The sequence below is a fragment of the Camelina sativa genome, chromosome 14, assembly GCF_000633955.1.
Source record: "Camelina sativa cultivar DH55 chromosome 14, Cs, whole genome shotgun sequence".
NCBI classification, from domain to species: domain Eukaryota; kingdom Viridiplantae; phylum Streptophyta; class Magnoliopsida; order Brassicales; family Brassicaceae; genus Camelina; species Camelina sativa.
The window spans coordinates 15460032-15483775 of record NC_025698.1 but is presented as its reverse complement, the minus strand read 5'-3'; the positions used below and the strand labels follow the sequence as shown (position 1 = coordinate 15483775).

At 35.7% G+C, this 23744-nt stretch overlaps 1 protein-coding gene and 3 pseudogenes across 2 annotated transcripts in view; 3 read left to right on the top strand and 1 right to left on the bottom strand.

The window, feature by feature from the left end:
* LOC104741606 lies at positions 8074-10495 on the top strand (annotated as a pseudogene).
* LOC104743627 lies at positions 11527-13285 on the bottom strand (annotated as a pseudogene).
* LOC109128827 lies at positions 16554-17774 on the top strand (annotated as a pseudogene).
* The window catches only part of LOC104741605 (pyruvate dehydrogenase E1 component subunit beta-2, chloroplastic), a 3383-nt gene continuing 3082 nt past the window's right edge, over positions 23444-23744 (top strand). Inside the window, exon 1 of one of the 2 annotated variants that reach the window (XM_019236329.1) lies at positions 23444-23699. In XM_019236329.1, coding sequence (XP_019091874.1) covers positions 23612-23699 — 88 coding nt within the window. In that variant the 5' untranslated portion in view covers positions 23444-23611. The remainder of the gene's footprint in view (positions 23700-23744) is intronic. The other variant, XM_010462489.2, reaches the window with a different exon arrangement.

Genomic DNA, 23744 nt, shown 5'->3' with positions numbered 1-23744 from the left:
TCTTATTATATAAAAAGTTGGGTTTTCAAATTTAGCTATTAACTGGATCATGACACATGTCAAATATACTGATGAGATGTTGACACGTGTCAAAAAATTATTAATTTTCAAAACAACTAATTAAAAAAATAACATTAAATCTACATAAAATTTATATATTTATATCTTTAAAATTCTTAATTTTAAGGAAAATTAACAAAACTAATTTATTTTCCATTGTACTATAGTTATATTAAACATTTTTTTTTAATTAGATTTTGACATGTATAAACAAAAAAATAATTCATTAAGCATGTATATTATTATTAATCAATAAATAGTGAATAACAAATTAAAAAAGAATAACATAAGTTATGTCAAAAGTATTATTATTTTGAAATGTAATAGAACAACAAATTAAGAAAATAACATTCTATCTACATAAAAATTATGTTTGTGAAGTGACTTTAATGCAGTGGTCATTGATAGTGGTCATTGATAAGTCCAATTGTACAAGGCACCATCACAGCAGAGACTTCGGCTAATAAATCGGCTGTTGTGGCCCAAATGTTGACAAAAATATATATTATATGTTTATATCGAAAGCTTTGATCTTTGATTTTTTTTTCCGATATAGTTTTGCCGATCTATTGCATGGGTCTTTGATTCGTGTAGATTTATCAATGGAAGCTATCATATGCAATGAAATGGAATCGACGTATATAAATCCCATGAAATGGAATCGACGTATATAAATCTCGTTAATTGAATTGAGGATGGAGACACTGATGGAGGTTTCAAAAGTGATTCTACAGTTAGTAGCATTATAAGTTTGGAAGATTAGTCGGTGATTGATGTTTCTGGTCAAAATCTAGAGTTTTCTCTTCTGAATAATGTTGATGATTCTCGTACTAAAACAAGAGCTGCTTGATCGAGTAAATGAGAAGCGAATTTCAAATTTGGGAAGTTGGAATGGTAAACCATTTTAAAATTGGTTTCCAACCGGATTTATGTGGATTTCTATCGGATTTGGTTCGTAAATCGTTTAAATCCAGGTATATGGAGAAATATATGAGAAAATTTGATTCGGGTAGAAATAAGTTGAGAATTTACGATTCAAAATATTTGAGACGAGGTCATAGTTTTAAGTAGTTTTGGTACAATGCGATATTCCTGAGGAGTAAATAGGTCGCTGATACTTAACGTGATTACGACATATGTCATGTTTTGGATTGTTTATAAAGTTTCTATTTTGTATACACCATCTTGATTATAATTTTCAAAATTTTATTTTTATTATGTTATATTAACTTTTTCTCAGTTTCTCAACTTTTATAAGGTTGGTCATAAAATCATTGTAATAGACTATATAATTTTCACCAATTGTTTATCCAAAATATCTTTGGAGTAAAAAACATCTATGGTTAAAACAATTATGTACCAAAACAATTTTATTATATAAAGTTGGGTTTTCAAAGTTGGCCATTAACAGGATCATGACACGTGTCAAGTATACTGATGAGATACACGGCTGAACAGCCCGCCATAAAGGCCACACACGGCTAAACAGCCCACCACAAAGGCCATATACGGCTAAACAGCCCGCCATAAAGGCCACACACGACACACAATGACCCCATGGTCCGCCACTAAGGCCATACTAGCCTCTCCAAGGCTCACAACCACTAAAAATGACAACTTCCAACTCACATAAAACTTTCCATTTTTAGAACGTTCCACTTCTGGAAACTTTCCTCTTTTAGCAACTACTAATCAGGAAACCTTTCCCCTTTAAACGACAGGCTCGCGGAACTTTGTATCACGAGATACACTTTATCTCCAACCTGACCTGTTCGGACCCCATAACATGGCCATCTTGAGATAAACTTTATCTCCAACCTGAAACTCAAGATCTCTCCTCCTCTTGTCTGCATAACTCCTCTGCCGATCTTGAGCTTCCTTCATGTTCAGCTTGAGAACTCGAATCTTCTCTGAGGTCTCCTGCACAAAATCTGCCTCGTACATGCTCCTCTCGCCCACCTGAGTCCAGCATAACGATGTACAACACGGCCTCCCATACAAAGCCTCGTAAGGAGCAATCCCAATACTCGCATGGTAACTGTTGTTGTAAGCAAACTCTACCAAGCTCAAGTGATCTGCCCAATGGCCACCCCAATCAAACCCACACATCCTCAGCAAATCCTCCAACGTCTGGATCGTCCTCTTTGACTGTCCATCTGTCTGGGGATGATAAGATGTACTCATATGCACCTTAGTGCCCATCTCTGCCAAGAATGCCCTCCAGAACACCGAAGTGAAATTGGAATCTGTATCAGACACAATGATCGCTGGCACTCCATGCAACCTGACTATCTCCTTCACATACTTCTTAGCCAAGACCGCTGCTCCATCAGTCTTCTTAATGGCCATAAAATGTGCCGACTTAGTCAACCGGTCCACAATGACCCAAATAGCATCAAACATCCTCGACACTGGCAAACCAACCACGAAGTTCATAATAATCATATCCCACTTCCACTCTGGAATGGGAAGACTCTTCAGCAATCCACCTGGTACCTGATGTTCAGCCTTCACTAGCTGACACACATCACATCTCGCGACCCAGCTAGCCACATCCTTCTTCAACCCGACCCAATGATAGTACCTCTTGAGGTCACGGTACATCTTAATTGCTCCTGGACGAATAGAGAACATGCTCGCATGAGCCTCTCTCACGATATCCTGCCTTAACTCCTCATTCTTAGGCACACAAATCCGCCCATGTACAAAAATAGTACCATTAGCTAAGACCTGATACTCCGAATCAACAACCTTAGAGGCATTCACCATCCCCAAATCATTCTCCTGAGCCAAACGAACTCTGCTCAGGAGATCCGCTCTATCAGCTGCAACCAAGCCCAACGGCTCCTGAGAAACCGCACACAAACTCAAAGCATTGATCTCTCCTACCAGAGAATCCATATCTTGCTCCTGAGCCGAACCTGCCCTCTTCCGACTCAGAGCATCTGCAACCAGGTTAGCCTTACCAAGGTGATAAACTATCTCAAGATCATAATCCGTCACCAGCTCCATCCACCGCCTCTGCCTCAAGTTCAGCTCGGGCTGAGTGAATATATACTTCAGGCTCTTATGATCTGTAAACACCTGTACCTTTGCACCATAAAGATAAGATCTCCAAATCTTCAGGGCAAAAACTACATCACCCATCTCCAAGTAATAAGTATGATAGTTGTCTTCATGCTTCTGCAACTGCCGCGAAGCATAGGCAATTACCTTCCCATGCTGCATCAACACACACACCAAACCAACTCTGGATGCAACTGTATAAACCACATAGGGTTCTCCCTGCTCATGCAAAGCCAACACTAGGGCAGTAGTCAACATCTCCTTCAGGCTTGCAAAGCCTTCCTCACACTCTTGTGACCAAACAAAAGGAACATTCTTTCCTGTCAACTTAGTCATAAGACATGCTCTCTTCGCAAACCCCTGCACAAACCTCCTGTAGTAATCTGCCAGACCAAGGAAACTCCTAATCTTTGTGGCATTCTGCGGTCTAGGCCAATCTCTGATAGCCTGAATCTTCTCTGGATCTACAGAAACTTCATTTGCAGACACAATATGACCCAGAAAACTCATCTCACGCTTCCAAAAACTGCACTTGCTCAACTTAGCAAACAACTTCTGCTCCCGCAGCTTCTCCAGAACTGCCCTCAAATGCACTGCATGCTCTTCAGTACTCTTAGAACTAACCAGGATGTCGTCGATGAAAATGATGACAGACACGATCAGAAACTCCTGAAACACGCTGTTCATCAATCTCATAAACGCTTCTGGCGCATTTGTCAACCCAACGACATCGCCACGAACTCATAAACCCATACTTGACGAACAACACCGATGCTCCCCACGGTGAAGTGATCAGACGTAAGAATCCCCTATTTTCTTCCTCAACTCTACTAGACTAATAATCAAGTATGCTGACATTAACTCACCACCACCCGGATATCAACACCTCTTGTCCATCCAAGAACCTCTAGTAACTTGTCTCTTAGGGAAACTTCCACAAGATAGCTTATCACAAAATTAGCTTTCCGCTTAGCAATTCTCCACAGTAAATCATCAATACGAGCGTAATAAAACAAACAAGTACCATACGTTCGCATATTCTCATTCACCGCATCAAATGCTTTGCAAGCCGCCAACTCAAACCACTTGCCTTGTTTCTCTCAGCAAGCTTACCAAAACCCTGAATCTAGCAACCATATCCATCTCCAATGAACTTAATCCAACATCGTCGCAACGATTAGATTATCCTACCATGAAGGCTTCTCGTAAACTTATGTATTTGGCGAACATGCCTTTCCCGGCTCAAAACTGATGCAACTCCCCTTCCAGGGACTCCAGCACCACCGGCCTTACAATCCTGGCGCAACAGCCACACATTCATAACCGCTCTGGTCATAAAACCCGGACCCATTGGTCAACACATCCAAAACCCGAGATTAAACCACCGTTAATCTCTCGAGGTCTACATTCAATCGTTATGTTTATACTCACGTCCAAGGCATTGCTTGCTCCCAACTCCTCCACCCTTAGGTCGCAACCTTTGAGCCATACCGATCTCACTCTCAGACCAGCGTCTTCGAGTTATACCGTCTCACTCTTGGACCATAACCCTCAAGATCTTGGTATCAGAGGAACTACTCATCCCCTCAGGGGAACATCATCCCCTCTACCACTCTTGGAGCCTCCAGCCCCTCGAGTTATCGGTATTCAGGAGAATCACCATCCCCCCAGGAGCATCAATCCTTAACGACTATAAACATCTCTCGAACAAAAGTACCTCCTGTGGTCCGAGTATAACATTGCAATGTTATACATGCCCACTCAACTTCTTATATCAACCTGGATTACCCACAAAACAAAGAAGTATTTGATTCAACTGCATATGACCACCTATCTGCCCCTTTAGGCTCGATACCTCTCGAGAAGAATCTCGTACCGGTCATCTACAACTGCTCCATCCTCCTAAGAAAAAATGGATAGTCCTCAACATCCGCAGCCCTCGGCTGCACCCCGCCACATGAGGTACACTGGAGCCTGCACTGGTACCCCTCTCAGTAACCGCTCCCACAGCACGCCAACAGATCTGCCTAGCGATCATCTCGACCCTGGGCTCCACCTACTGCAACCTCACACTTGGGTTCCCAGCACCCCCGGCACGCTCACCGGCTAACCCCCTCTGGTCACTCCTGATATGCTTGCGATCATACAACATACCTCCTTGTGGAACTCTGGACCACACACTCGCTGGCCTCAGAACCCGTCCGACCACGACCACGACAACGTCCATGTCCACGACCAACAACTCAAACACCTTTAACCACTGCACTTCCAAGAACAGAGGCTAACAAGCAATCTTAACATAACACAAAACCACAAAAACATAAACTCACCGTGGAATCACATTGTAGGCTCGAAGAGGATGTTCTAGGACTCCATGCCACACAAAATTGACTAACTGAAACGAATCATGCAATCCCAACATCAACAACAAAAACCTAGTGAACCCAAACCTAGAACCGTAAGGGCTCTGATACCAAAACTGAAACGATCTGACCAATTTTTTTTTAAATAGTAAATAATAATAATAATAATAATAATAATAATAATAATAATAATAAATACTCTATAGCTAGTGGTCCCATACCCACTAGCCACCTAACCACACACACACAACAGTGGATAACATAACCAATACCAATATCCATTAATAAATAACCAATAATCAAGTATATCAATTCCAATAACCAAACAACAGGGAAACATAGAACTAACAATCCTAACAATGTTCTAATGACCCACTCTAGCAACCTAGCAATGCCAGACAACAACCAATCGAGTCCCTAGAACATCCTCCTCTTCATTGCCTTGATTCCACTAACACATTTTGCCTATACCTGCACCACAAACACAAATTGAGATGCATGAGTATTTGATAAACACTCAGCGAGGCAATCCTCCCATCTACAGGGCTATACACACAAGCAATAAGATCTCTCATGCCACAAATAACAACAATAAAACAAACCAGGAGCATGCACAATTGACCCAACACAATCTGGTTACTGTTAGAAAGGTATCGACCGATACCCGAAGGTCTCGACCGACACTGGTCATCTGGTGTCGACCGACACCTGCTCGACACTTCCGAAACCCTAACGGTGTCGACCGACACCTCCACATGGTGTCGACCAACGCTCGCTAAGTCTCCGAGTCGTCCTAGCGTTGGTGTCGACCGACACCATTGTCGAGCAGTGATTTCCTTCGAACAGAACCTCTGAATCTCGCCTCCAAACTTCTCCTTTTCGTCCCACACGATCTCAGGAACGAATCCAAGCCTCAGGAGCTACGAAAAACTCACAAACAACCAAAAGAAACAACCAAACAACACACAATATCACAGAAACAGATATCTTAGCTTAGATATGCCATGATCATGCACTCACCTTAGCCAAACAACGAGATCTAAGTCCAAACGACGAAGCTACCTCCACAACAACCTTCCCACCACGTCCCTAGCCTTGGATCCACACTCTCCAGGAAGAAACTCTCTCACAGATCAAAGGAATCTCCCAAAAACCTCAAGAACAGGTTATGGAACACTTTTTTCTTCATTTCTCTCTAAAACTCGCAGAAACGGCTAAAGGGACGAAGGAAGTCGAATTTTCCCTTATAAACTCGAGTTTAGGGCTTCCCCTAAACCAACCACGCAAACCGGACGATTAAAATCAAACCGATCAAACCGTCTGCCAACGGTGTCGACCGACACCACAAGTGGTGTCGATCGACACCCTAACCAAAGTACCAAAAATGGTTTGCGGATGTTATATTGGTTAAGATTTATGATTTTTTTTTTCAACAATTTTTAGACTTGCATATCGTGCGGACCTTTATCTAGTAATTTATAATAACGTGACATTAAGAAAAAATTCAAAATAAAATTCAACACACCTAAAATTTTGGAAAGGCTAATATATGAAAGATAAATTATAGGAACACTATTAATATTTTAGCAACTAAATCTACGATTACTCTAAACCATATAAATTAACATTGTAATCACCTTATATTTTCATCATTATCGATCAAACTTATTCAACTAAATCTACCAAATCTCCAAATCATAGCAACTAACATTGATATCATGTTCTATTTTTCGTCTGGCGAATAAGCATATTCCAAAAATCTTCCATTGAGGAAATACCTCCTCCTTGCACCCATAAATACAACCTTCAATATGATAAACAAATCAAAACAACGCTCATTTTAGAACTATAAGCAAACTCAACTCACAATGGCAGCCAATGATGGGTTCACCGATCTTGCCAACATTAAGCCATTCAAAACCAGCTGAAAATCAAGGTCAAAATCGTGCACACTTGGAAACAATACATCATCTACATGGGATTATGGGAGAGACCACATATGATATTGGCTGATGTAACTGTAAGTATAGATTTTTAAGATTAAGCAGATATGATTTAATCATGTTTAAAACATGTTTTCATTTGGAACTTTATGTAGGGTTCTTTGATCCATGCAACTATTAATTAAGTAGCATCATGAGCAAAAATTTCAAAGGCTAATATTCTTCGGGGAATGGATAACAATGGAGAACTTCACTCTCACAATGAACTCACATTGATTGGTACGTGTTTTTAGTTACTAACTAATATATTGTTATTGTTACTATATATAGATTAACTTTTTTTTCTTTTCAGATGTAGTTGGTCAATTAGTTAATGTGGGTGCCATCAATACGAGTGAAGCTAATAAATAAACTATCGAGAAGATTGGAGACTGAGTTGAGAGACAATAGGTAATTTTACCCTAAATATAAAAATTTATATTATTTAAATGTTTATGATATGTCTTTGATGCTTATCAACCCAGACCATATATCCAGCGGTTCAAGAATTCGTAACCAAATATATTCTAACCGTTAAAAGTAGTTTTGGACTTCTTAATGGCTTGATATGTCCTTTCTATGAGTAAATTAATGGTTTATATGTGTATATATGAACAGATTACAGAATGGCTTATCTCTGACATTCCAAGCCAAAAAAGGGAAAAAAGCAGAGAAGATACGATATAAGAACCGAATTCCTCGCAGTATACCTCTTTCAGGTCTGCTCTGATCTACAGAGGTATCACTCTTTCTATATATCCTACTGAACTCTACATACTCGGTGAAGGGGATAGAGCGTGAAATACACGCGCAAGATTTTTTCTCTCTCGATAAGGCGAAACCAAAACTTCAGCTTTCAGATTTGCTTTCTCCGGCGAAGCCGCAACTGCGGAGTCGTCGTCGGCTGCTTCTCCTGCTCTTCATTGGCAAGATAAGCTTCATTAATCCGACTGCCAGCACCTCCTTTGATGAAATCGGTCTCGGGTTTATCTCACGTCAACGGAGCCAAGGATGTTCATGGAGGAGAAGGAGTGGCCGTCGATCCTCCAGATCCTCGGTGGACACAGAAGACTTCTTCTCCATTGGTGAAACCTCCTCGTCAAGCGGCGGTGATCTCCTTGGTTGATGAATCTCAACCGGTTGTTGCTACAGGGGAGATTGTTCTTCCCCTTACCTCCTTGGCGAAATCATCAAGAGTTGGATCGTCACTAGCTTTGTCTGGTTCTTCTTCTCGCATAATTACAGATTATTTTCCGAGATTAAAGCCCACAGTTCCTGTCACTACCATGTCAACAATCTCTCGGCTGAGTAACATTGTCGTACAAGATGAGTCTGAGGGAGTCAATTGCGATGGTGAAGTCGTCTCCGTTCTGCCATCTCTCCTTGTCACACAAAAACCCGCTACTCAACCCAAAAAAGCTCCTCCATTGTAATCCTCTCCTCACTCCTCACCTCTCAAGGGAGCATGGACTGTACCACTTAAAATGGTCTTAATCTTGCAGTGAAGAAAACAGTTGTGGATTCAAACACTCCTGAATTGGATCACGAGGATGCTATTAGGTTTCCTTGGGCTGCTAAAATGGATCCTGCAGCAAGGAATCTGTATAGAGCTACTTCACCGGATTACATGGAAGACGGAACTCCAAAGGTAACAATTCCAAGTCATGTCTTGAAGCAAGGTCTAGAGAACCAGAAAGAATATGTCTTAGGCCAGTTCTATAGATGTAATCCTCCTTCTGGTGGCTTGGTTCATGCGGTAGTCAATAGAATTTGGGGAAGGAAGTGTAGAATCTTTATCCGCAAATTAGATGACTCTAAGTTTCTCTTCCACATCCCAGATGCTTCAACAAGAGCTTGGGTTCTTCAAAGAGGTTTATGGCATGTTGATGATTGTCTTATGTTTGTTGCTCCTTGGTCCACTGCAGATACTTTTGATATCCCAGATATCTCGACTGGTTAAAGATTCCGAACAGTCTCTACTCAATTCCAGGAATTAGCCATATTGCTTCAGGTTTAGGTGCTCCTATGGCTACCTACAAACCAAGACTTGACCCTTCTCTAATGGGTGAGGCTAAGATCTTGGTGGAAGTGGAGTTGAGTAAAGCATTCCCTCCTAGGATTGCAGCTGTGGATAAAAAGGGAAACATATCTATGGTTGATGTTGAATACGCTTGGGTTCCTGTTCAGTGTGGAGATTGTGGACAGTTAGGACATAAAGCTTCCCGTTGCATGAACCAAAAGTTGCCACATCAAAAAGCCACCAAAGTTGTCTCTAATGAGGTCAATGCTCCTGCCAATGTTAGTTTATCTACCGCCCCAGCTCTAGTCTCTCCAATCAATCTTCAACATGAATCCACGAATGTTGTCATTCAACAAGGCTCCAAAGTCCAAGACGATTCAGCCCTACCCATTGAGGCTGTCCTAATACAAGTCTCAGATCTATGCACCAAAGTGGTAGATTGCCATACAAATATGGAAGTTCAAGTTTTATCTAAGGTTGTTTGCAATACCGAAATAGCTAATGAAGTTGCAGTCACAAAAGATAGTGATGTTTTTAGTGACCGAGAGGTAAGAAGTGTCCTTGCTAAAAATAAGTTTAGCCGTTTGGGCTCTTCTTTTTCAGATGGGGATTCACTTCCCTCAGATGGAGATTCAGTTGATGCAGAGGATTCTGATAGTGAATCTGAAATGATGGACCATATGACTCCTTCCGGACAAAGATTACTGCGAGAGAGACCGGTTCAACCTTCCATTAAAGCTAAAGAGACACAAGTCTTTTATTGCTCGAGGGAGAGGACAACGGGGTCGTAGATCACGTGGTCGTGGGTGCTGTGGACGCGGGCATCGGGGACGTGGCTAGATGTCTTTTCGATGTTTAACAAAGCCAACCGGAGCGGAAGATTCGGTTACTATCTATGGGTCTGCTTGTATTATTGACCTATTTCTATACTGCTTTTGTAGCTTTTAAAACTTTGTGACTTGTTTCACAAAATACTGAATGACTTTTTGTCATAGCTTTTGTAATATTCAGGNAAAAAAAAAAAAAAAAAAAAAAAAAAAAAAAAAAAAAAAAAAAAAAAACTCTACATACTCTTTCTATTTTTAAGTTTTTAGTTTTTTTCATTAATAAAGTATAAGTAGTGAAGTGTAATCGTGGACTTTCTAGCATGTAGGACTTTCCAGCAGCAAAATAATGTAGGGTATTTAAGCATTTGGAATGTTGTGATTTTTTCATATTTCAGACTTTTAATGTTATAGGAATTTTTTTTTCTTTTTTTTTTCTTTTTTTTTTTTTATGTTATAGGAATATTATTACTTACAGAATATTAATGTATGCATCTTATTAAGTTTATGAAAAAACGAAGTGTTCTATAAAAGCAAAATCTATTCATAATAACTGAAACTTCGAAGAGAAAAAAAAATTTCAACAAAAGCTGACCAAATATGAAGTCACTAACGTTTTCAACTGAATACATTCTCAATAAATACACAGACATAATAAATTAATTTTTTTATCCATATGAAATAGAATAACTCGAGAAGTTTGAGAAATATATATAAGATAGAACGTGTGGGTAATATATTCGAAAAATTTATTGACCTATTTATGTCAAATATCAGAACAAGTAAAATGGATAAGAAACGAAAACATGTACTTCAGAAAATTGGTGGGCAAAAAAACGGATTACTACAGTTTGTGACAAAAATAGTTAGTAATTATTTAGTCGTAGCAAAATCGTTCGTCGTAGATAATTGTCGCAATTTGCTACAAATTTATGACTAGCGAAAAAGTAGTAAATTGCTACGGTTTGTGACAATTTGCTTTAGTTATTTGTTACAGATAGAGTCTGAAAAATCAGTAACAATTAGCTTCAAAAAGTAACAAAATGGGTGTCGGATAAAGGTGACATTTAGCTACACATTGTTTTGTGACAAACTTGTTACTGATTAAGACAATATAGTTGTGAATAATTAGTAACATTTAGCTTCGCATTCACCGTAACAATTAGTTACGACGTAGATAGGAAAATCAAAATTTATAAAAAGCTACTGAAATCACAAATAACCTGCAAATATCATTGCAAAACAAAATTCCAAAAGCTCCGATTACAGAAAATAAAACAGAGTTTTAAACATGAAGAAAATAAAACAGAGTTTTAAACATTCAGAAAATAAAACAGAGTTTTAAGCCAGTAGATATATGGACTCGGTAATGATTATTTTACCATTCGTAGATAGTCATCGACGAATTTCTTGGGGTAATCACGGGCTGCTCTAAAATCTATAAGATTGATTGTATTTGTGGCTTCATTGTATAAGAAGTTACCCCAGTTAGGATCTGTCTGCATGAAGCGGAAGACAAAAAGCTCTTTCAATGTGAGTTTGAGCATCTTCCTTCCAACATAATCTCGTGTTTTCTGATCCAACAAAGCTACTTTATCAATGGGGATCCCTGTGATAACACGTTCGTAGCAAAGATTAGTTTATCATAGCATTATAACGAATCGTCGGAGCAGAGTAAGCGGAATTGTACTTACCAGATATAAGTTCTGTGATTAGAATCTTTTTGCTTGAAGTTTCATCTACCACACGCGGAACATAAAACCCTGGAGTGTCTGAAACAGCTCGGTGCACCTAAAACATCATCATATTATTATAAAAAGGATTCAACACATTCACAAGAACGAAGCATCACACACATTCTACAATCAAACTACAGTCCCAGCAGAAACAAGGCTAGTACCTGACCAATACTCGCTGCTGCTATCGGTTCATAATCAAAACTAGTCAACTTGGATTGCCAATTAGGACCTAATTCAGCATCCAAAACAGGATTAAGTTGGCTCCTCGGCATCACATCTGCACCTTGACGCACATATTCGAGAGCATTCAAAATCTACAAAAGAACCTATCTTTACGTCAAAACAAGGGATACCAAACTACCACAAATCAGACACAAATCTAAAGTAATTACCGGAGCAGGGACAAGACTCTCGTCCTGTAAACTCAACATTTGGCCAACTTTAAGAGCAGCTCCACGCATTTCACACAATCCAAGAGCCAATCTTTCAGCATTTTCCTTAGACATTATAGATGAAAGCGCAGGTTTATTATCTTGTGTAGCTGGTGTCCCATTAACCATCCTATACGTAGATTCTTTAACAGCTCCCCAAGCAAGAGCAGCTCCTAAATTAAAAAACCTTCACAGTTCACACAAAAAAACTCAAACTTGTTAAACAATTGATTCTATCTAACCTAAATTAAGCAACAAAGTGAATGTGATTTGATTCTAAATACCCATAAGCTCTTGCAATAGGTGTTGATGGAAACTTCCGTTCTCTTAAGTCTCTGTCTCTTCACCGGAGCTCCTACAACTTCCATCGACGGAGTTGACGCAACCGCCCTTGATTCGGCATCTCTAACTCCAATAACCTCGCCTGAAACCTTAATCTCCTCTTCTCTATTTGAATTCTTAGCTTCATCGATAAACTCGCTTCTCAGGTCTCTCGAATCAACAACGATAGGTTCGGTGCTATCAGATCTAATCTCAGGCGTTACGACGACGACGCCAGTAGATATATGGACAGCTGCTTCAACGGAGGCAGAAAGGGCTTTAGGTTTTGTTTTCTGATTTTGTCTAAGTGTGTGTAAACAAAGAAGGAGAAAAATGGTAGTGTATATTATGTTGGCTGTAGATATATTTTGCTACGACCAACTCGTCACACATTGTGGTTTTTGTTACAACTAAATTGTAGAAAAATAATCTCAATTATTTTATTTATATTTAACTACAGAATACACCGAATGGTCCATGGCTACAAAATAATTTATCCCTTATTTTGTAGTAAATTTGCTATAAATATTTTCTGTAGCTTTTTGTAAAAAACTTGCTACAATTAGTAACTGATTTGTAACAAAATTGATTAACTAATATTTTGTCGCTAATGCGTAGCTTTTTGTAAATATAATTTGTTATTATTTATTCCGTAGCAATAGTTTGTAACTATATGTCCAGTTTCTTCTAGTGAATTACATATAATAAAAACAAATTGTATAATTCTTTTTGTCTAATCCGACTAAAATACAAATCGAATACTAAATTGGTATGAGTTTGGATTATGAATGTTTACACTCCTCAAAAATACTTTTACAAACATAATCCCACACATATGTGATATGTTATAAATCTACTAAGAAATTTGGTTTTTGAGATAAACTCCGCACGTACGTACGGGTCCGAACCTAATGCATCTTAATTTAAAGGAACTAATTTATATTAATAAAAAAATTGACTGGTTTATTTCATTAAATAGTTTAGTTGCTAGTTTTCAAATGGATATACATATCACACCGGCTTGAGTGATTTTTTAATTAAATTGTCTAATTTAATTCTCTTAATTATTATAATCAGAATGTTAAATTAGATTTAAATCAAAATTTGACTAGTTTTTTTTTCTTATTAATCTTGGTTTATTTGGATTATTAAATAGACTCGCACTAGAATTACTTAAAAAAAATTGACACTCTGTTTTATTGGTGATGGTGAGTGCATAAAGAGACAAGCCATATTGATCAAGTGACTGTCCAAGCCATTCTTATTCCGCGTTTCCGCCTAGGAACCCTATTATTAATTAGGTTCTCCTCCACCGCCCCGAAAGTTTTCCAAATCTGGTCACTGATTTGGTTTCAAAAAAGTGTCAAGAAAGTTGAATGCAGTGAGCGACCTATATATATATGCAGGTAGCTGCAAAACTAGCTATCCAGTTACTTTTTAATGGTTTCAGTATCGAAAATGTATTCCCTGTTTGGTTGCAACCTGTTTTCGAAGTTGGTTTTTTGCCTGTGTACCATATCATCATATAAATAGAAAAACCTAGTATGGTCTAGGTCAATTTGATTTTGACGGGTTTCGTGATTTTAAGTACTACTACTAGTGTTTCCCCCTCGATTGTTCCTATTATTTATTTATTTTCAATTATAAAAAAAAAAAAAAAGCTTTCAAAGATTTGTAAACAAAGAAAAGGATTTGAGTTATTTAGGGTTAAAAGGTTGGAAGTGAATGAAAAATAAACCAAAACAAGGAAACAAAAATCTATACTAATAAAAAGTATGAGTTATAAGCTCCTAAGGCCGTCCACATAGGACTTTAAATAATCAATAGAAATTTGACATATCATTTATTAATATTTTATACAATTTCCAGAATTTTCTATATTAAGAATTATTTTAAACAACCTATCATGATTTGACATATCATTCATTAACATTTTCTAAATTTACAGAATTTTTTTAAAAAAGGAAAATTTTAAATTTATGGAAATCAAAGAACAAAGCACAATATCCCACATCGGCTAGAAATTTTTTAGACAATGGTTCAGAACTAGTATAAATAAGATTAATATGTTTCCAACAACGAATGAGTAGGAAAGCTTGATTTATCACGCGTCCAAGTTCAAAAGTTTTATTTGGTTTGATCTGGTTTTTTCTTTGATCAAATTAAAACTTTAAACAGTTTCAAAAAAATATTATAATATTTAAAAAAATTTAAAATTTAAAATATTATAAATATTGAAACTTTTAAAAGTTCTTTCTTTTAAAAAGTTTTTAAATATTATAAGTTTTAAATTTTCAAAGTTTAAAATATTGTAAATATTGAAAATTTTTAAAAGGTTCAAATTTTATATTTCAAAACCTTTTAAAAATTTAAAATATTATAAATATTGATGCCAACATAAATTCTTTTCTTTATCTACATTTGTGCTTTTTATTTCTTATGAGCTGTAAAACATATTTTTGTGTATGATTTTATAGATGAGTTGATATTCTTTCATTAATTTTTTATTTTTGGGTCTAAGCAAGAAGGATTGACATCGCAAGACCTTAATTTGATGTTTGATGGACGACAAACACACATGTTTTATTAGCTATACATAGGCATGACCAGGATTACGGTTGTCACGGTTAAGGTTTATTAATCATCGGTTATGGTTAGAATTTTTTTTTAACCTTAACCAGAACCGTTTAACAAACGGTTAAACGGTTACGTTTAAATATAGTTACGGTTCAAGCGGTTACTGTTATATACGGTTACAGTTATTTGATAATATGATACAGTTGATATTATTTGATGATATAATATAATTGATATTATTTATTTATAATTAATATGTTCTTATAGTGTACTCATATTTCTATATATCATATGATTCATATTAAATAAATAATTATTAGTATATTTTATTATGTTTTTAAAATATTATAAACTAAGTAAGGATTTTGGTTTGAGAAGTTTCTAAACGCGTGGATCTAAAACCAAATAAGTATATGGATAAAATTGTCAATAATTGGGTGCATGTGTTGACTATGCTGGTAATCATGAATTTCACAAATTTTATGAGAAAAGAAATGATTTTGTTCTTGGAGTTTGATGGGTTAACAAGTTGTGTGGTAGTCTAACAAAAAGTTTTTCAGTGGAAGAATGTGAAGAAGTTGACGAGGAAGATGAAGAAAAAGAGTATAACGAAGAACCAAACGGTAAAAGTTACGATGACAATTAACATAAAAATTGACAATGAAAATGACAAGAAAGAATATGCAGAATAAGAAAACATTGAATAAAAAACACGAAAACATAGGTGGTAGCGATCAGTTAAATATGAAAACGAGTTAAATTCATGATTATAAAATTGTTTCGTTTTTCTGGTGGTCAAAGAAAATGGTTTAGGATATGTGAGGTCATCAGTTTGATTTGCCTCGCCTGGACGTCAAGTTAAATTTATGATTTTTTTAGCAGATTTGATTTTATAACATAACTGATTTTTCTATTTTTAAAAAATTGTGTATCTAAAATTTAATTTTTTTCTTTAGTACTAATTTTAATTTTTTTTATGAGATAATATTTTATTACTGTAATCAATAATATATAATTTTTATCAAAATATATCAAATAAGCGTGCGCGTGGGTTCAAAACCTATTATCCATAAAGATACCATAACAAATTTGGAGATGGAAAACTTGGTGGCCAAGTTACTCCTTGTGTATTAATAATTGAGGGGACAAGATTACCAAGTCTTCTGTATTAATCTCTTGTTTTTCTGCTAAGAACGATAAATGTCTCTGCTTCTCAACCAGCCATCGCAGCTCTGCCTTCGTAAACCGGTGTTGGTAAGAGCCTCTCCCCATGTTTCTAATGGCTCCTCATCTTCCTTGCTGCAAATTCCTCCTTGCGTCATGCTCGTCGCTAAACGTTGTGGAGCGGGGGGTCACGGAAAACCAAAATATTTCTATCGTACCAGTGAAAAAAGTACTTATGATCATTTGGCAAAAAAGGCGCCTCTTGAGTTGGTGTATACGCATACAATCCCATGGCAGGCTTTCTACCCTAAAGAAGAAGGTGAAAACCAAGGCGATGTTACTGATGCAATGGTAACTATAGGTTTATCTAATGGCTGGGTAGCTTCTTTGAAGAACGGAACTGTGCGTCTCCAAGACGATCTAAACCCGGCTGCATCGGATTCAGATCCAAAACGTATATCGGTACCTCCTCTTGTAACTCTGCGTCATTGCCAAACCCAAATCGTCACCAACGTTGCAATGTCCACACCTTCTCCAGACGAAGAGGATTGTGTTGTGGCTGCTAAGTTCTTGGGACCTCAGCTCAGCTTTTGCAGACCGGGTCAAAGGAACTCCGAATGGATCAACGTCAGAATCGAAAACCCCTGTTTCTTCTCCTCCCGAGTCATGTTTTCAAAGAAACATGACATGTTTCGCATACCCGGATCTGGAGGCCACCTCATTGCATCATGGGATCTCCGCAAACACAAGCACACCCAAGATTCAGAAGGTGCGATATCAAGGCTTTCCCGAGCTGACCAAGACCAAACGCGAGCTTTTGAATTCATACACCACGAGCGAACACTTGGTGGAATCACAATCCACGGGTCAAACATTCTTGCTTAAGTGGTACCAGAAGACCTACGAGATCATTGACACCTTAATGAAAACAGAATATTTAATGGTGTTCAAGCTTGATGAAGAAGGAAATGCGGTTTATTCTAATGACATCGGAGATCTCACCATTTTCCTCTCAAAGTCTGAACCTTTCTGTGTCCCTGCTAGCTCCTTTCCCGGAATGCTCCCCAACAAAGTCATTATCAATAGTTTCTCCGAGGTCGGACTTCGGAGTATTCGATCTGCCTGAATGCCACTGCGACTGCAAGGGTGGTTCTGGTTCATCTAGATTCGGATTCAGTTCTCCATACTATATTTCACCCTCAAGATATAGAACAGTAGTAGTTTGGAATAGTGTCTTGAGTCTAGAGTCTACTCTATGATGTCTTCTATTTTTGTATATTTAATCTTTCATCCATGTTATGGTTTATGTCAATATCAATTCTACAACTAACAGAGAAAAGAATCACATCACAACGTCCCTACTTTCGCATCCTCCTATCCAGTGAGGTTTATTTTATCACCGGTTCCATCTTGCCAGGGAGATATTAGTTTTAATTTTACCTCGTATAAGGTTTCACAGATGCATGAATCAAAATTATAAATATTGCAGCTATAGACATTTGTCATCACATATATATAGGTGGACTTAAGCTGATCCACCTTGGGCACGTATTGCTGCTCTTGTTCCTCACGTAGTATCTTGCGCAGAAGCTGGTGATGAAATTTCAGATATGGTCTTGGTTTATGCAGCTGAGGATCTAGCTCCCAGTGTCAGTGTGAAAGCTGTTGTACAGAGACTTTGTTTATGTGGCGAATGTGATTTTACATGTCCAGCTGAGTCAGTCTCTGTTTTTTATTCTTTTTCTCGATCGACACTGCCGGTTCCTTATAGTGTCGGACTGTATTGCTTCAGATGGGACAGCTGAGTGAAATTTTTGATATATATACATACATGTTTTCTTTTTTGCTCATATAGAAAAATTTTCTACAATCTTAATCGAGCACCTTGATAAATTACTATAAATTTAAATAACAACCGAGTAATCCACAAGACTATTAATCAAACATCGCTTCGTGTAATGATATTTTTCTTTAATTAACTTCAATTTTAATCAAATAGCAAATGACGGAATAAGAATACTCAGATTCCTCTCTTTTTGAAAGGCTCATAACAATGTGAATCTTCCAATATTATTGCTTTTTCTGATAACTTTTTTTTTTTTTTTTTTTTTTGGGGAAACCATCAGCGTGAAGAGACATCAGCATGACATTAATTGAATACGAACATGGAAGACTAGAGTTAAGAGCAAGAAATGTGCTATTAGTGACAATGGATAGATGATAGAAAATGCATAGGTGAAAAATTATCAAGGATTTGCTTAAGTGAAAATGGAAACGACTCAAATCATTAACGTAAACCATAAAGATAGAAAAAAAGAGCACAAAATTTATGGAAAGTTTGCAGAATATGTTTTCTGTGGAAGACAAGAATGTTCTAGGGAGGAATCATGGGGTTTAACCAAAACATCTATCATTATAACACAACTTAAAAAAAGCATCAATAGGATGATTACCTGAAGCAAAGACATGCAACTCTCTATCTTGGCCTTTTGTTTAATCTAGAACTAGCCAGGATCCTACATATCACCAAACCCACTAGTCGAATATCTTCCTTGTCTCTAATTAACAAACTTTGAATCTCATTTATATACAATTAATATATTTGAACAATCTAAAAATTCAGAAGCGTTGAAACGTGTGTGTATTTAGCTTGAAGAACATATAGTACTCATTACTCAATGAACTAGCTTGCAGAATAACACTGGGTTCGCCTAACTACCCGGAAACCGAATAATACATTACACAACATTGAGATTTTTGTTGATTTAAACGACGGTGAAGCACATAAAATGAATCGACCAAATAATAATACAGTTTGATTAGTACATAGTACCAATAGTCACGAAACCCGTACGTCACAAATCAAATGACATTCAGTTTTTTTTTTTTTTCATTGACCTAGACCACACTAAAAAAATTATTTAGTGATTATCATAGGTACACAGGCGAACCAACTTCGAAAAGTGGTTGCAACCAAACAGGAAATTTATCTTTGATACTAAAACCATAAAAATGTTACTCGATAACTAGATTTGTAGTTGTATTATAAAGGGCCCCACAATTTTAGATGCCCTACACCAAAAAAAAATTTAAATACCATTTTTATTATTATATATAAAATCACAAAAATAATAATATAAAATATTATTTTCATAATTTAGATTTTAAATCCACAAACCTAAATATGTTCCTTTTGCTTGCTCCCTTTTTTCATTTTTCTTTGTTTTCTATGTTCATTTAAAATTTTATATGAAAATAAATATTATATTACCTAATCACTCATTATTGTTTTAAAACTCTTTCAATATGAATTTTTTTTAGTAGAGTTATAAATTTGTTTTTCTAAATAAAATGTTACTTCAAAACTCATTAACAACAAGTTTAGTTAACATTAATCTAATAATCATTCACCAACAATTAAAAAGATGAGATAAATTTTGTGAAAAAAAAAAAGATGAGATAATAATTTTCATAAACCTAATAAAACATCATCTGGAAATTGGATATATCTACATAAATAATATATTGTTTGCTTATATTGAACTTGAACTTATAAATACTTTTTTTTATTATAAAAAAAACTAATAAAAAACTAAATATAGAAAGAAAGAAAAAAAATCTACATAAAAGGTTTAGAATTTTTGGGCTAAAATATACCCCAACTAAACTAAAAAAAATAATAACTCGTCATTGCATTCAACATTTTTAAGAAAAAATTTAAATACCATAAACAAATACAACTGTTTGAGTTGAAAAAAAACAATTTTACGAAAAGTCGCAATTGTTGTTCACATTTATTCAAATTGTTATTATTATTGTTAAATATTAAAATATTTGTTTTAACGAAAAGTTAAGATAAATAGACACAACAGTAAATTCTATATTAAGTTGTATTAAATTTCTCTATTGCTATAATCATTTCTTAAATTTTAGTTAGATTATAGAATAACGCTGAATATTAGATATTAATATTCAATTATTTAGATTCAACATAAAATAGAAAATTTGTTTCAACAAACTTGTTAGCTACTGATGAAGAGACAAATATAAAGAGAGTTCAAAAGACATGGCTATTTAAATAGACACACCTATTAGAACGAAAAATTGTGATGAAAAAATATAAATAAAATATAATGAATAGAGACAACTCTACAATGACCAGATACAACCGTTTGAATTTAAAAAAAAAACAAATAGAAACAAAAATTTTACGAAAAAGTACTACAAAAAATCGCAACTGTTGTGTGTGCACTTGAGTATACCTAATAATTCATATAAACTATTTTAAATAAAAGACATCTTTATTACCATATCGAAAAGTCAAATCCAAACACTCACTATATAATCCATCTAACTTGTGGAAAAAAAACTCATTATTTTTTTTATTTAAAATTAAGTTGTAAATTAGATTCATCATTCCAAAAATCTTTTGTTAAATCAAAAATTGGAGGAATTTTTTTTACTTTTAAAAGAATAAATGCTAGAGAATAATTTAGAAAGCTGTAAAAACCGTTGATATTAAATTTTTATATTAATTTGTGTCATGGCAAAAAAATGAAAACATTTCAAACACACAAATATGTATAGATTTACAAAAAAAACCGTTACAATGAATAATCGCAACTTTTTGTAAAACACATAATTTAAATTTTCTACAGATTGTTTTGAAAAATTATTCAAAAGATACCATTGAAAAAATACAAGTTTTCATAGCATTTTTTCAGATGCTATTTGATGAGCCCCACAGTCTTTTAAATCAACTAAATTTCAAACCTTTTTGTTAATGTAATCCGGTTTGTCCGGGTGGTAAGGCGCTAGTGTTTACTCTGCAAGCCAGTTCAATGAGTACTATATATGTTCCTCAAACTAAATACACACGTGTCCATGTTTCTGAATTATTAGATTGTTCTAATAAATTAATTGCTTGGGATTCAAAGTTTTGTTAAAGACAAGTAGGATTAATTAATTAACTATGTGTGGTACTCGGTATGGTGATATGTAGGATCCTGCCATCCTGGCCAGTTCTAGATTAAACAAAAGACCAAGTCTTTGTTAAAAAGAGCAAGATATATAGATAGTTGAACGTAATGGAAAAGGCTGAATGTATTGTAGCATGCATGTCTTTGCTTCCAGTTATCTTCCTATTGATGCCTTAAGTTGTGATTATGATGCTTGATGTTTTGGTTAAACCCATTTAGTTCCTTCCCATGAACGTTCACATGATAATCTCCCTCGAACACAAAACTTTTTTTTTTGTTTTTTTTTTCTAAACATATATATTCTGCAATTGACGGGGCTTGTGTAGTTGTGTTACATACACAATTCATGCAACTCTTTCCATCTAATTATTTGCTCATTTCATTTCTATCCTTATGGTTTCCGTTAAGGATTTGAGTTGTTTCCATTTACACTTACGCAAATCCATGATGCTGCATTTTTCTTTCATCTATCCATCATCACAAATAGCACATTTCTTGCTCTACCTCTAAATTTCCATGCGCATATTCAATTAAAAGATGTCATGCTGATGTCATTAAGCCTTTCGAAAACAGAGGAAAAAAGTATTAACAAAACAGTAATTGAAGATTGACACTGTCATTAAGCCTTTCGAAAACAGAGGAATCTGAGTATTATAATTTCGTCCATTGCTATTTGATTAAATATTAAGTTAATTAAAGAAAAATGTCATTACTCGAAGCGAAGTTTTGATTAATTGTGTTGTGGAAAAAAAAATCATTATTATTATGATTATAAATAATCTTTGCGGTGAGTGGACGATACCAATTACCAAACCGCATATTTGTATTGCATTCGAATATGATTTAGAGGCATGCATGTGATATTGTTCGTTTTCAATGTTATATTTTTGAACCAATTATAAACCGAAACATGCATGATATTGATGGCTATTGATTTTTCGCCGAAGACACAACCAAAACCTAAAGACCCGTAAGGCTCAACTCAGTCATCAATAGCTTCAACCTTATCTCTTACCTCGCTCATATTGCCAGGCCTCTAGTGTATATAAATACATGAAGACGAGTCACATTGATAAGCAAAATAATAGTGAGTATTTTCTTTTTGTCTTTAAAATATTCGTAGCTTATTACTGTCTCTTACTTAATCATGAGGCTTTCCTTTGTCAAACTTGACTAGTTATGTTTATTTTAGGTTCTTTTTCAAGTTAGGTTTTGTGCTTAATAATTCTTCTGACGTTTGTTTAGTTTTTTTTTGAATTTAATTTCAAGTTAACGATTAAATAAAGAAGAATAAAATAACAAAAGTAAAACAGACTCTCTAACATATATAGAAGTATAGAACGATATATGCAGCTGTAAAACTAGCTATCCATGTTACTCTTTTATGCTCTAAGTATCGAATATGTATTTCCTGTTTGGTTGCAACCTCTTTTCGAAGCTGGTTTGCTTTGTACCATATGATCATCAATAAATAAACCTAGTATGGTCTTTTATTTAGGTCGATGATAAAAACCTGAATGTCGTCAGTTTGATATGTGACGGGTTTTGTGACTCCTAGCCTCCTAGGTGTACTACTAATCAAACTGTTTTATTATTGGGCCGGTTCATTTATGATGCCCACCATCGTCTCCTAAATATATACACGAAATCTAAAAAGCTTGAGTATGTAAAATTCGGTTGGTCCGGGGTGGTTCAGCAAACCAAGTATTATTACACTGCAAGCTTGTTCATCGAGTACTATAATGATCGTCAAACTAAATACACACACGTGTCACAACATTCGCAAATCACACACGCGTCATTTTTATATTGGTTATTCTACAATAGAGATGTTACATAAGATCAGGCGATGAAAACAATGTAAAACATGTGGATTTGATTGCACAAAATAATAATAATTCGAATTTTTTTTTTTATTTTTTTAAATCAAAATCAAAAGCAATTCGATTTCACAACCTTTTTTTGTTGTAATTCTTCGATTTCTCCGTCGGGTCAGTGTTTGGTATCGCCATCTCTGTTTATAAACAAGCACACTTTGTATAGCTTTTTTTAACTGTTTTCAAAAAAATTGTGCAAATAAAAAAAATGTCTTCGATCATTCATGGAGCTGGAGCTGCTACGGCGTTATCTACGTTTAATCCCGTCGATTCCAAGAAACTCACAAATCTTTCAGGTTCGATCTGAATTGTTTTTTTTTTTTTTTTTTTTTTTTTTTCCG